Source organism: Gobio gobio, assembly GCF_949357685.1.
Source record: "Gobio gobio genome assembly, chromosome: 18".
NCBI classification, from domain to species: domain Eukaryota; kingdom Metazoa; phylum Chordata; class Actinopteri; order Cypriniformes; family Gobionidae; genus Gobio; species Gobio gobio.
The window spans coordinates 38,645,893-38,660,580 of record NC_137111.1 but is presented as its reverse complement, the minus strand read 5'-3'; the positions used below and the strand labels follow the sequence as shown (position 1 = coordinate 38,660,580).

Genomic DNA, 14,688 nt, shown 5'->3' with positions numbered 1-14,688 from the left:
GAATATAAATCTGATGGCACGCACACGACAGCCTGGCCTGCCATGAACGTGAGATGACGTTTCACGGCCAAATCAAATAACCAATCGGAGGAGAGCCCTTCTAGCCAATCATTGACGAAAAAGGCGGTACCTTCCCCTACCATCCTGGGGAAAAAAATATCGCATCCGGGAGTGACGCTCGATGACGCGCTGCCAAGATGGCAACGGCCAGCTTTGCGCTTCAGAACGGCTCATCAGAATCCTATGGGTGACGTCACTCTTAAATGAGCATGGGTCAATAAGTAGGAACTTCTCACATCAGAGAAAACGAAACAAATAAACGGGGCAATTCGACATTGGCTAATTTAAGATTTCTTTTATTGCTCCACTCAGTCTCCCTTAAAAACACAGCACAAAATGTAGTCACTCATATCTCAGCGAAGGAACTAAAATCATCCGGATAAAGTTGGTAATACTGAGGAGGAAAAAAAGAGAAACATACATAAAATACAAAACTATACATGTAAATTACAGCCTTTTCAGTTTCACAAAACCAGTATTTATCCACTGAGAAAGCCACAATGTGAAATGCTTGATCAAATCCACCGATGTTATCTATTTGACACAGTGTTTATAAAAGGCCTTGACAACACATACAAATGACCAACTGAGAATTTCATAGAACTTTCCTATGGGAAATAATTTTCAACATATCCAGGCAGTTTTCAGACCTTTAATCATCGTTATTACAGTCATTTAAAAAACAAACCAAAAAACATTTTATACAACACAAGGCTGGTGAAAACTTCTACATTTCCTTTATTTGGTTGCTTTTTTTATCCTTGAAAATGCTTAGAGAAACTATTTACTACTAGAGAAAAAGGACAAGGAGATGCAATAAACAGTCATGTTTTTCATGTTCAAGCCAATTCAGTAGTAATGCACTAAACGCTTCTTTGATGAACCGAAACAAAAAAGATGCTTACCGTGCTTTAAAACGTGGCCGTCAAAATATAATGCAGTGCTAAAAAGAGATTCTGGAAAACGTGTATCTATCAAGGCGTTTCCAACACTAGTAGCTAGTAAAAGGAGCCAGCTCCCATTGTTTTACAAATACGCTATCAAAGAAACAAAACTTGGGTAACCGAATCTTGAGTAAAATGTCAAATATCTTCCGGCTATGGGGGATTTCAATTGAGCTGGTAAGAATTTATAGCGCCGAGTCCAACGACAGTAGTTTTATCTCGCATATTTTCACATATCTCCAACAAAATGAGAGCCGACAGGGTTGCATTAATTCCTTGTTGTAGTGCATACATTGTGATCTCAAAAAAAAAAAAAAAAATGCTTGGTCGCACACACACAGACCTAACTTTTTAAAAAAAGATAGACTTGATAAGGAATACAAAAGCTGTGCCATTAGCAAACTGAACATTGAGCATTTTTTATTGGTTAAAATGTTTGGGATGTGCATTGTCTGTGCAGTAGCTCTAGATGGCAGAAGTATCCTGTACCTTTTGAAAATGATTCATTCCCAATAGAGTTTATAAGAAGCACAGCCCATGTACATGATCATTGCCGGGGACGTCAATCAAAGTCGCGTGTTCATGTATGTTAGAATGAAGGCCAAAACTAACATGGCTATTTTCCAACATTTAAAGCCATTGAAACGCTATACAATATTCAGAATAAATAGAACCTGAAATTACACCAATGGGAAATTTGCTATGATTGTTTTTTTAAAACCAAAGAAAACGAGCAGAACGTTTTAATAGTCCTGCTAAATAGCTCAAATCATAATTGCTAAAAGATCCTTATTCAAGCTATGGTTTAAAAGGCGGGCAGATCATTGAGAATCCATTTTATGGGGAAAAAAAGAGAAATTAATAAATCGGAAAGCTTGGATTTATTTAACTTGCAAGTTTCCCGCAGGTAAAATTCCTAATGAAGGTAAATCTCTCTCACACACACAAATGCAAATTTCATGATGCTACAATGGAGTTGATTTCCCTCTGGGAGAAATTTGAATTCTTTACATTCACAACATACACTTTAAGGCCCGATTTACTAAAGTATTTCACTAATGCACTCGAGTCTTCGGCAAATGCAAAAATCAGCAGCATAGCCAGCGACTAGTCGCCGTATGGTATCGTTTTTGCACATGCTAAGAACTGTAGCATCGCACTTTAGTAAATCTAGCCCTTGATAGGATGAATATTATAATTAGATGATTTAGTAATTAGCTGATATAAAATAAAGTCAATTTCAGAATGTTGAAATCGTGGAATGATCCATAATTCCCTCATTGCTCCTTCAGATTCCTTTTTTTGTTCCATCCATGGAGAGGTTTGTGGAGATACAAATGCACCTACAAAATGTGAGATGTCACCCCCACAGAACTTCAAGTTTGTTTAATGTCTTTGTCCACATAGAAAGGAACCGAATCTATTATTAAAACGGGGGTCTGCTTTTAGGACAGGGAAATAAAAAGTGCTTATATGCATCGACTCCATCAGAACCAGCGCAGACACGTCCACACACACAGCTCCAATGGTGGATTTCAACTGTTGTACGACAGCAGTACAATGGCAGTAGTTGGAATGATCCGAGATCTAGCGCACACTGATTCATTATGGTTAGCCAACAACTTACAGGAACAGATCGGACGAACGAACGAAGAGGAAAAAAACATCTAAACGACAAAACAAGTTCAGTCTCAGTCCTAGTGCCCAGTGCTGTGTGGCCATCCACGTGTGTCCCGGAGCATGCGACGCCCCATCCGGTCCGCCAGAGGGGGGAGGGGAGGGTATATGTGGGCCAAGCGATCACACGTGCAGGATCTCCATACTGTAGTCCTCTGTCTCTGTGTACTGGGAAGAGTTTGTGTCCGACTGCGCCGGCCCGAGCGCCTCTTTGTTTTCCAAGTTGGGCTCCAGAAGAGAGGGCTTATCAAAAACGTTCTTTTTACAGGTCTCTGGGCGGTTCTGCACGTATATTACTCTGTTGTAAGCCTTGAGTCTCTTCCACAACTGGATGTAGACTTTGCATTGCACGTACATGAACACCAGTCCGCCAGTGAAGCCTATGGCCACCACCACCAGCTTGGTCCAAAAAGGCCATTCCAGTATTCCTGTAGGATAAACGAAAGGGAGAAAGTAATCAAAGTAAATCGCTGCAAGCACGTCACATTCCAATGCTTACTTTCAATTGTGACATGAACAGCTGTTTACGTTCCATAAGGGTCAATGACAAATAAGAGAGTCCACGATAACGGAAGAAAAATATATCAAATAAATACATTTACATTTATGCATTTGGCAGACGCTTTTATCCAAAGCGACTTTCATTGCATTCAAGGAACACATTTGGTCAGTTCTTGCTTTCCCTGGGAATCGAACCCATGACCTCTGCGTTGCTAGTGTCACGCTCTATTGTTTGAGCTACAGGAAAGATAAATCTATCCTTCCTTCCATCCATCCATCCTTCCATCCATCCATCTTTCCATCAATCCATCCATCCTTATATCCATCCATCCATTCTTCCATCCATCCATCCATCAATCCATCCATCCATCTTTCCCATCAATCCATCCATCCTTCTATCCATCCATCCATCAATTTTCCATCCATCCATCCATCAATTTTCCATCCATCCATCCATCCATCCATCTTTCCATCCATCCATTTATCCATCCATCTTTCAATACATCCATCCATCTTTCCATCAATCCATCCATCCTTCTATCCATCCATTCATGCATCCATATTTCTATACACCCATCTATCTTTCTATCATCCATCCATCCATCTTTCTATCCATCCATCGATCCATTTATCCATCTTTCTACCACTCCATCCATCCATCCATCCATCCATTTATCCATCTTTCTATCAATCCATCCATCCATCCATCTTTCCATTCACCCATCCATTCATCTTTCTACCCATCCATCCATCCATCCATCCATCCAGTCATCTTTCTATCAATCCAACCATCCACCCACCCATCCATCCATCCATCCATCCATCATTCCATATTTCTATACACCCATCTATCTTTCTATCATCCATCCATCCTTTCTATCCATCCCTGCATCTTTCTACCAATCCATCTTTCCATTCACCCATCCATCTTTCTATCCATCCATCCATCCATCCAGTCATCTTTCTATCAATCCAACCATCCACCCACCCACCCATCCATCCATCATTCCATATTTCTATACACCCATCTATCTTTCTATCATCCATCCATCCATCCTTTCTATCCATCCCTCCATCCATTTATCAATCCATCCATCCATCCTTTCTATCCATCCATTTATCCATCTTTCTATCAATCCATCCATCCATCCATCTTTCTATCATCCATCCATCTATCAATCCATCCACCCATCCATCTTTCTATCTATCCATCCATCAATCTTTCTATCAAGATCCATCCATCCATCATTCCATATTTCTATACACCCATCTATCTTTCGATCATCCATCCATCTTTCTATCTATCCATCCATCCTTTCTATCCATCAATTTATCCATCTTTATACCAATCCATCCATCTTTCCATTCAACCATTCATATTTCTATCCATCCATTTATCCATCTTTCTTTCAATCAATCCATCTTTCCATTCACCCATCCATCTTTCTATCCATCCATCCATCTATCAATCCATCATCCATCTTTCTATCATCCATCCATCCATCTTTCTATCAATCCAACCATCCACCCACCCATCCATCAAATACATTTTAATTGTCCTATCTTACAATTCTAATCTTCTAATCTTAAACCTTATTTAAGAAAGTTTTCAATAAACATACATTTATATATTTACAAATAGAATGAATTAATAATCATAAATATCATTAGGTTTTTGTCATTAAGAGCCACACCACATTTTAAAACATTGCCTATTCATAAAGATCATATTATCTGATATTTTAAGGGACTTGCTGACATTGACACATTCCTCTATATGATATAATTTCCTGTTTTATGTTTTGTTGTCCTTTTTTCCTTAGAAAAAAATTATATTGCAAACTACTTTTCTTTTACTTTTAAGTTAAGTTAAGTTTTCTTTTCAAGACTTTCTTTCTTTTAATGAGGCTTTTTCTTTGTTATTTCAGGACAATTCCATCTTGATACCCCACCCGACCCCCTTCATATAAGAGGTGTATTCAGGTGGTATTATGTATGAAATGCATTTGTAATGTATTTCTGAATAAATTAATAGACCTGTCCTGGAAAAAAAAATATCCTTATGTCATTGACCCATATGCAGCAATCCTAAAGCAAGATTGCCGTGATACATTGCCCTACAGCAATACTGTATAAACTCTAAGTGCATATGAAGTGATTCTGGATTAACAACACAAGATCTAAAATATACGTCAAGCACAACACTGGGGCAAACACAGGAGCAGGGATGCAAAGACAGACGGCTGGAGTCCTGATATCCCACTCAAGCTTCTAAAGAGCCAGCAATGGAGACGGGGCTATGCTTCAGAATGCAAATACAGCATTTTCACCCTTGACCATTTGACCAAAATCATTAGAAATGGCTGAGAAAGTGAGACCAGCAGCAAATACATATGAGGTGTGTCTCAGTCCATCTTCATTGGAAATAAATTCTGCCAACCTTTGAGTTGTTTACAGATGCTTTCCTCTGTGGAATAAAGCTTTTCGAAATGTCGGGAAAGATCAAGTGTGAGGGAATTGCCATGTGCTACAGCACGTCTCTAAATGCTACAGTCTGTTCAAGCACAAGGCCTTGGACAAGGAATACTGTACTGCCTTCGGAGGCTCCGTAACTCAGGCCGGGGTGCAGCTTTAGTCCACCTGACATGAATATCAAAGGCATAGGGCAAAGAATGAGGTTAGTGCCGCACTTACAGGACAGTCTTTTGCATTTTTGCAAACCTGCTTGCTTTTCTACTGATAGAAGTGGCCTTTAAAAAAAATCTATATCTTGTGTATTACAATATACCTAATTATATACAAAGGACCCGTTTGATTGGTCCATTTCATTCATTACACTGACAACTACACATTTGCCTGAGCAATTTCAGAGGAGAGCAGATCGATACAGATTTATGTCAGTTTCTAATTCGATAAAAACACGCCACAGTCTATTAAAATGCAGCGCTCGCCTCTTTGTTCCACGCATTACCTTTGCAGTCATGTACAATTGCTTTCTCTTTAATTTCTTTGTGCCTGAATATATTCAGAAAATAGATTTAAGAAAAAAAAAAGTGGTCAGGCTGTGATAAGTGGCCATCAAGCCTGAAATTGCCTTTGTCCAGCATATTCACAACTGACAGTATGGGGCAGCCGTGCACACTGCGTTCAGAGCGCGTTCTCGCTGTGAAGCATTATTGCCTTTATTCAGGCTGCGACTAGCATTCATGCTAGAGATGGCTGATGTAGCTGGGGGAGGAAGAGAGGGACCTTCAAAAAAATAATTACAGTTCGAGGAAAGAGTTAGGAGGAAAGAATGGTAAATGTAAAAGCGTTTACCTGGTATTCTCCCCGCTGCATGGTTAAAAAGAGTTTGTTACTATTTCACTATTGGCAAAAGGTGAAGCCACTGACAGGGGTGGATGCTCAGGGGTGCAGGAGGGTGGGAATCATATCTTAAGATAACTGCTGGTTACGTATGGCGAGAGATGAGGAATGGACACGTGGAAACATTCAGGTGTGTGCATGCACTGCCTCTTGACTCTGCTCAAGCCTTACCATGCAAGATGAAGAAAAGTCAATGGTGTAACCATGGTAACAGTGATCAAAGATCTCCCTCAAAGCTACAGTTCTTGTACAATGAGGCGCGTGTGAATGGGCTCTTAATGTTAGGAGCAAATCAGTAAAGTGCCTGCTGTCAAGACAGCCATCAACGTACGGTCGAGGTCAGTGCTAAAACTCACCCAGAGTGCGGTAAAAGGATCGGTGTGTTTTAGTCAAGCACACACTTGCACCCCAGATCAAAGCCAATATGGAAAAAATCCATTGCCGTCATATTCACTGAACACATCCGGGCCCTGCACTCCACAGCTCCCTAATTGTATCGATTTGGTGGAGTTTGAGAGATGATCTGTGAGTAAATCTACTCAACCATTAGTGTACTAGCACCCATGTAGCTTAAAGGGTTAGTTCACCCAAAAATTAAAATGATCCCATAATTTACTCACCCTCAAGCCATCCTAGGTGTATGTGACATTTTTCTTTCAGCCAAACACAATTAGAGTTATGTTAAAACTAGTGCTGGGAATCGATTAAAAAAAACAACGAATTAATCACATTTTTTTCTGTAATTAATCACGATTAATCGCAAGTTTTTAATATTTTAAGTTTTTAATATTTTGATATTGTAATAATTTCAGTTACTCTCCAAATTAATGTAGAAAGAATTTAAAGACAGTATATTTTAAATATGTGTTGTATTGTCATGTTTTTATGAATGAAGGCCAGTATCACTGATACTAATGTCTCTATGAAACATGAATGACATTACATTACAGTATAACTGAAAGCTCCCGATTTCAACATTTATAAGGCTTTAAAAAAACTACTTTTAATTTAAGTGAACTTAAAACAATCTTTACATAAACCCATTATAATAAATGTTATATTTACCTGTGGCCTTCCCTGTTAGACATATACAGAAATGTAATAGTTATCAAACACCTTTCTGAACTGCATAAATAATAAATGAAATATAGATTAATCATCATTAAAGCTACAATTTTCTCTGTTCCTGTTGTTCTTTGATGAACATTAATAACAAACATCATCAGTGCTCCTGTCACTTTAAGAACGGCCGCTGACGAACATGGCGCGGATCTCACGCGCTGTCCCGCGCATCTCATTTCCTCAGAACTCTTTAAGTTCATTTAAGATGTTATTTAACTAATTTAAGACTCCTAATATGAGAATACTCAAAATTCTCTGTGTTGTTGTTATTGTTTGTTCAAGAGCAAAAGAGAACTCTACGTGAGCAGGAGACTGACGCGAGTCTGTGCGTCGAGTGTGTGTGTGTGTGTGTCAGAGTGTCCCTCGATTAGCTGACATGAGACGCAGCCACACAGACAGGACACTGTTTGACACACACACACACACACACACACACACACACACACACACACACACACACACACACACACACACACACACACACACACACACACACACACACACACACACACACACACACACACACACACACACACACACACACACACACACACACACACACACACACACACACACACACACACACACACACACACACACACACACACACACAGTGTTCTCTTGTGTTTTTGTCGCACTTGGAAGCATTTACATGAATAGGAGCGTGATCATGTAATGCTAGGCAAAAATGGATATAAAAACGGACTATTTGCGTTAAATATTTTTAATGCGTTAAGCTGAAAAAATGAATCGCCCGCGTTAACGCGTTAATTTGCCCAGCCCTAGTTAAAACATATCCTGGCTCTTCCAAGCTTTATAATAGGAGTGAATGGTACCCTAGATTTTGAAGCCCAAAAAATGCATCCATCCATCCATCATAAAAGTAATACATACGGCCCACTTCTGAAGCAAAGCGATGCATTTTTGTTCGAAAAATATCCATATTTATAACTTTATATACCATAATCACAGGCTTCTGGTAACAGCCGTACGCAAATCTAGTTCCGTCAGAAGTGACGCATGAAGAACTTACAAACGTGGAAGTGCAGAGGATAGAGCAAAACAAAACACCGGTCACAAATTAGAAGTCTAAAATGACAAATGTTGGAGGAGCTTGAGTTTGTTGCCTAACCGTATTTGTTTGAACCGTGACAGGCGTCTACCCTCACCTAAGCTTACGCTACTCCTACATCCAACGTCATATGTCAGGTCAGAGGTCACTCATGCAGTGTACAGCCGTTACTGGAAGCCTTCGATTATGGTTTCTAAAGTTATAAATATGGATATTTTTCTTACAAAAACGCATCACTTCGCTTCAGAAGGCCTTTATTAACCCCTGGAGCCGTATGTATTACTTTTATGATGGACGGATGCACTTTTTTGGGCTTCAAAATCTAGGGTACCATTCACACACATGATAAAACTTGGAAGAGCCAGGATATTCTTTTTAAAATAACTCTGTGTTGAAAGAAGAAAGTCATACACACCTATGGCTTGAGGGTGAGTAAATTATGGGATAATTTTCATTTTTGGATGAACCTTTAAGGCCTGTTCACATCAGGAACGATAATTATAACTATAAAGTTTAATAATCATTCTAATTCCATGAGAATAGGGAAGTCTATACCACAACTATAACAATAACGACAGAGAAATAATATCGCTGTAATCAATTTCAGAACTTTTTTTTTTCCAGCTGGAGAGTGATAAAACGTTGACAGCCGAACAGAATCCACCCAACTTAAAAGATCAAGCAATGCAAGCGGCAACATAATTACAGCATGTACTTAAAATAAACAGAACATTATCACCTGTTGATGCGGAAGCTTATATAGTTATCATTATGGTTATCTTTATAATTGAACAAAGACCCCTGTCAGCAGCTTTTCGGCTGATTGAGCATGTTGACTAGCTGTTCCGGTTTTGTTTTGGTTTTGAATATCCGCAGTCCTAGCTCTTCCAGTCTCTCCTTTCAGGATGCTGAATTTCGGACTACTGCCATCTGCTTGTACGGAGAGATTTTTTTCACTCAAGCAGGCACAATGTACAAGCTCAACTATTTGGCCCGCACGACACCAGTCGACTTTCATTGCCGATACGTCTTTGAAGCCGGTTTGGTGTGTCTGTTCCTTTAGCATTTAAATCTGAGACTGTATCACAATAACAGACAAATGTAAAAATCAAAGCAGATTAGTTAACCTGATACTAGTGTCTCAAACAAGTATCTTTCAAAGATGTGATGCCACTAACCTGGCAAACTTTGGAAAATCCAGTGAATATTTCATCAAAAGCACTTGTAGCGTTTTTTATTACGTATGTGTATAGTATAAACATACAACATCTGCTACAAAGAACAACTTTTTTTGGTACATATAGCACTTAAACTTGAAAAAGTTGCACTTTAAATTTTTTATACTTTTATTTTTTAACTTTTCCTTGGCCTTATGGGATAGAAAGTGTACATTATCAGTGTATTGTTCACCAACCGCATATTTAGATGTATTTAAATGTATTGCTCTTTTAGAATACTATATAGTAGGGAAGCATACATCGGAAGATTATTAAAATCAGCCAATCAGAGTTTTACAGTTGTGTGTCTGAAGGCACGTTTACACGACAACAATGTACCAAAAACGGAAACGTTTTTTTTTGTGTAAAGACGACAACGCTGTCAAAACGATCCCCGTTCACACGGATCCGCGAAAACGATTAAAAACGCTGTATTCTGCTGCCAGGCCGGTAGTTGGCCATGTCACTTTGTAGAGAAAAACTACTTGCCTATAGACTGAACATGTAATATGCATGATGTCACCGTTTTCACAAATTCACGTTTTCACGGAGAACTTGCACTTTGAAAACGGTTTTCAAAAGTTTGCATTTTCAGGTCCCTAGGACACCGCTGACGTGTAAATTAAGGCCAAAACGCATAAAAAGTTACATTTTTAGTTGAAACTGTATCGTGTGAACGAATTGTGCTCTATCTGTGAATATGCCACCTGAGAATGATACTAGGAGCGCACCAGCTCACACATCTTTAAAATGAAACACCCATATTGCGTTACCTCAAAGAAAGGATAAACCATCTGCATGTAGGTAATGAATACATCAAGATATGCATCACTGAGTACAATAAACAGCTGTCAGTCAGAGGAATGCGATCGTTCCATATGAAACGGACCAATCCGGGGGGAACGCAAGGACAGCTGTATGGTACAGAGGGGGAATGAATGGGGCTGTATGGAAGCAGGCAGACAGAGCTGGATGAGGAATTGGTGGATTTAGTGCTAAACTGGCTGGTGAAGGGTGGGCGTGGCTAACCTAGTTTGATCTCCTCTGCTGTGCGGTCAATGAGGACGTAGAGCGACCAGACGACACACGTGATGGCGATGACGTGAAAAGTGACCGAGCACATGATCTTCCTCCTCTCGCTGGCGGTCATCTGAAGCTTCTCCCACTGCAGACACAGATATCAGACAAAAGACATTAAAAAAATAACACAATCTTTACTTGTTGTAAAAGAAGGACTTTGATGACTATAAATCAATATAATAGTCCATATTCTTGTGTGGTAAAGTGCAGTACAAACAAAATTGGTGATCTGGCCTTTCTGCTCAATAAATATCTCATGTGTGTTCTCAGTGCAGGTCTCTATGACCCAGAATCCACTTCAAATTTCCACATTTAACAGAATAATATTATATTAACAAAGAATAATCAATTAATTTATGTTTATTTAAACTGCAGTACATATTTAATCCAATTAAAAACCCAAATATACTACACAGCTAGTGCTGCATGATAAATCATATTTTAATAGTGATCATGAATTCTGCTTCTTTCAATTAAGCATAATTGTTTGTGCTATTTGCCCGCTGGTTATTTATCCTGTTTCATTTTGATTTGACATTTGTGATATCTTGTATTGTTAACAAGCCTCCACATGTGTATTTGCGGTTGCCATAGATGTCAAGAGTTTAAATCCCTCAAACTTTTCCCTTAAATGGATACATTTTCTGTCCAGTCTTACTTTATCTTGCTAACCAGGCAAACATGTGCACACATTCTCCCTGCTTGGAGGAAAAAGCGCTGATAATCTGAAAACACTGGCAAACATGTAGGTTGGAGTTTATTGATCTCCAGTGTGATATTTTGCTCGAATGGAAGTGTAATACAGCCAGTTTGATTTCTTTCACACGGCTGCACCGTTTGTTGTGACTAAATCTGCAAGCAAACCTCAGTGATGAACTGTTATAATAACTGTAGTAATAACCTGAATCTTGACTGTATTGTTTGCAATTGTGGTTGCTAAATTTTTTTTTAATAAATAGTCCTAAATAGGAATTTTACTGGTTTAGCTTTTGAGAGAAGATCCTTCTTGCACCGGTTTTCATAATGTAAAGAGTATGTAATTTGTATGATAAATATAATACATCAGGAAACCAAATAAAGTAAAATAAACCATGCAAGTTGACAATCTCTTGATTTGTGCTTATGTGAAACCCAACTTTCTCTCTCCTGTGAAGCTATTTAGAAGAATATTGGTAACCAAACCGTTTTGGTGACCACTGACTTCCATTGTAAATGGCAAAAAAAAAAACTATCGTTATGTTCTACAGAAGAAAGAAAGTCATACAGATTTGGAAAGACATGAGGGTGAATACATGTCAGCAACACATACTTCAAACAGGTGCATAAAATCAAGCATATCACCCTTCAATCTTTAGACAAACATTTATAGCAGAATGGGAAGTACAATGTAGCTCAGTGACTGTCAATGCGGCACCAGTTAAATTATTTACTGGTATGGAAAAACTTGACACAAACCCAGACCTGAACAGTATCAACTGTGACCCTCCCTGATGCTCTTGCAACTGAATGAGAGCAAACACATGCAAACTTTTTCCAACACCTAGTGAAAAATCTTTCCGGAAGACTGGACTATTATAGCAGCATAGGAAGGACAAGCTCCATTGTAACGCCTATGGTTTTGAAATGAAACGCTCAAGCACATATGGATGTGACGCTCTGCTGTGCACACACATTTGGCCATGTTATTGTCAATGGCAAATGATTATTTGTAATGATAATGATATGCATCTCAGTTACATGGGTAAACAGATTACATTACCCTTTTTTGTCAACACATAGTCATAAAACATTTCATAAAAGGAAGTTATAAATCAAGAGACTCTTTTAAAAGGAGCACACGGCTTGTTGACATGCCTTAGAGTCTTTCAAACAGAGAACGGCTGAAATGTTCAACATTTCGTCACGACGTTAAACCTCAGCTATTTTAGTTTTGAATAATTTAACACGTCGACCCAATAATAGGTTGTGAAAAAAAGACAACCATGCACCTCATGCACAGACCCAGGAGGTACTGAGGATTAAGGAGGACAAAAGTACTTATTTAACAAATCAGCCATTGTAAAAGCCCCACATCAGTAAATGACTAATCTGAATGCTTGGAGGACATTTCTTTCTCAGTGACTACAGTTGTTATTCAAATTTAATTTTAGATGAGATTTGATCTGCTCCCATTCTTCTGGAAGGATGCTGACATTGACATGCTGTGCCCATTTGTCAACATGAGTAACACCTGCCAACATATAAATCACATTCATAATCTATTCAACAGAACAATGTCTCAAATGTCAATTGACAGAAAAGACAAACCGTGAAATGGCCAGTCTGCCATGTCAAACTGACCTGGTTTACGCCTACCTTGCAGACACCTGTGAATCTCTCTCGCTATCTCTTTCTCCCTCTGAGGAAGTCTGCTTAAAGGGCATATTGCAGGTTACATTTTGTAAAATGAATATATTACCATGTATGAACATACCATATAAAAATGTAATTTTAAAAAGACATGAGGGCACAAATTTAGTAGATAAAGTAACCGTTTGTAAAAACGTCTCTTTTCCCCCCAACATCGCGTCATATTACGCCACGAGTGAGAGTTATTTGCCGGGCTCTGCGTTTGCTCAGTGCATAATAGGTTGGTCTTCAATAGGAGTCAGATGTTCAGATATCATGAAACGCATAACAATAACACTATACTGTCTGTGGTTACTGTCCGCCGGCGGCCGACGGATCCGTCAGAGATGCAGCTTGAAGAAAACGTGAACTGTGCCGTGATGAGTAACCGCTAACGTTATATATCACGTAAGGTTAGTATCACGTAACGCTTATTGTGGACGGATATTAACGAGTGTGACACACGTCTGATCAAAGCTTATTCGTTTCCGTTATTGGTAAGTATCAATACTCCAAGATGACCAATGCCAGCTTTGCTATTGCCTGATACATGATAATAATCTGTACAGTATTGTGACCTGAGCACAGTGTTCATATCGTTAGCTAACGTGTATATATATATATAAGATAACATGGGTCATTCACCGAGACACTTGCTCTGTTCTCCACTGGTTCTCCTCCCACAGCAACTCAATGCATCTCCTCTAATCGTTGATCTGTCTAATCTTGGCCTGTCCCTAATTGTCTGTCCTAATTGTATGGTCCGTGATTTGAGTATGAATAAACCTTTACAATTTCCTCAGCGTCCAAATGGTCATCGCGATCCATTGTTTTCCTATTGTTGAAATTGACCGCACTCCCTCCCGTTACGTCACTTCCGTTTTTGGCATTTTTAGACACAGAAGTAAAATTCTCACAAAAACGACCCCAGAAGCCTTAGTAGTGTATTTCTAAGTATATTTCAAAGAAAATCTAAATTATTTTTCTATACATTGACTCACTGGGGGCTCTAACCTGCAATATACCCTTTAAGCGCAATCTCTATGTGACACAAAGGCTGTCCTACAGATGTCCTATTTAAAGCCGCATTTGAGACACACAGCATCAGAAATTTAATTAAGAGAGGAAGCAGTGGACAAAGACTGAACACTGAAGTGGCTGGACTTTCATCATGTTCACGTCAGTCAAAAACTATTCATTATAACAATTAATAAAAATAAAAAAACTCTCTGCAGGCTAACTTGTTTTCAATCATCTCAAA

At 38.9% G+C, this 14,688-nt stretch overlaps 1 protein-coding gene across 9 annotated transcripts in view; it reads right to left on the bottom strand.

Moving 5' to 3' along the window:
- Positions 1–337: 337 nt before the first annotated feature.
- marchf8 (membrane-associated ring finger (C3HC4) 8) overlaps positions 338–14,688 on the bottom strand; it is a 144,061-nt gene continuing 129,710 nt past the window's right edge. For 5 of the 9 annotated variants that reach the window (XM_079842686.1, XM_079842685.1, XM_079842691.1 and 2 more), the window contains 2 exons: positions 10,989–11,124; positions 339–3,109 (listed from right to left, as the gene is read on the bottom strand). In XM_079842686.1, the coding sequence (XP_079698812.1) occupies positions 2,805–3,109; positions 10,989–11,124 (441 nt within the window). In that variant the 3' untranslated portion in view covers positions 339–2,804. Of the gene's footprint in view, positions 3,110–5,774; positions 5,823–6,500; positions 6,516–10,988; positions 11,125–14,688 lie in introns of all 9 variants that reach the window. The other 4 variants (XM_079842689.1, XM_079842690.1, XM_079842688.1 and 1 more) reach the window with 2 other exon arrangements.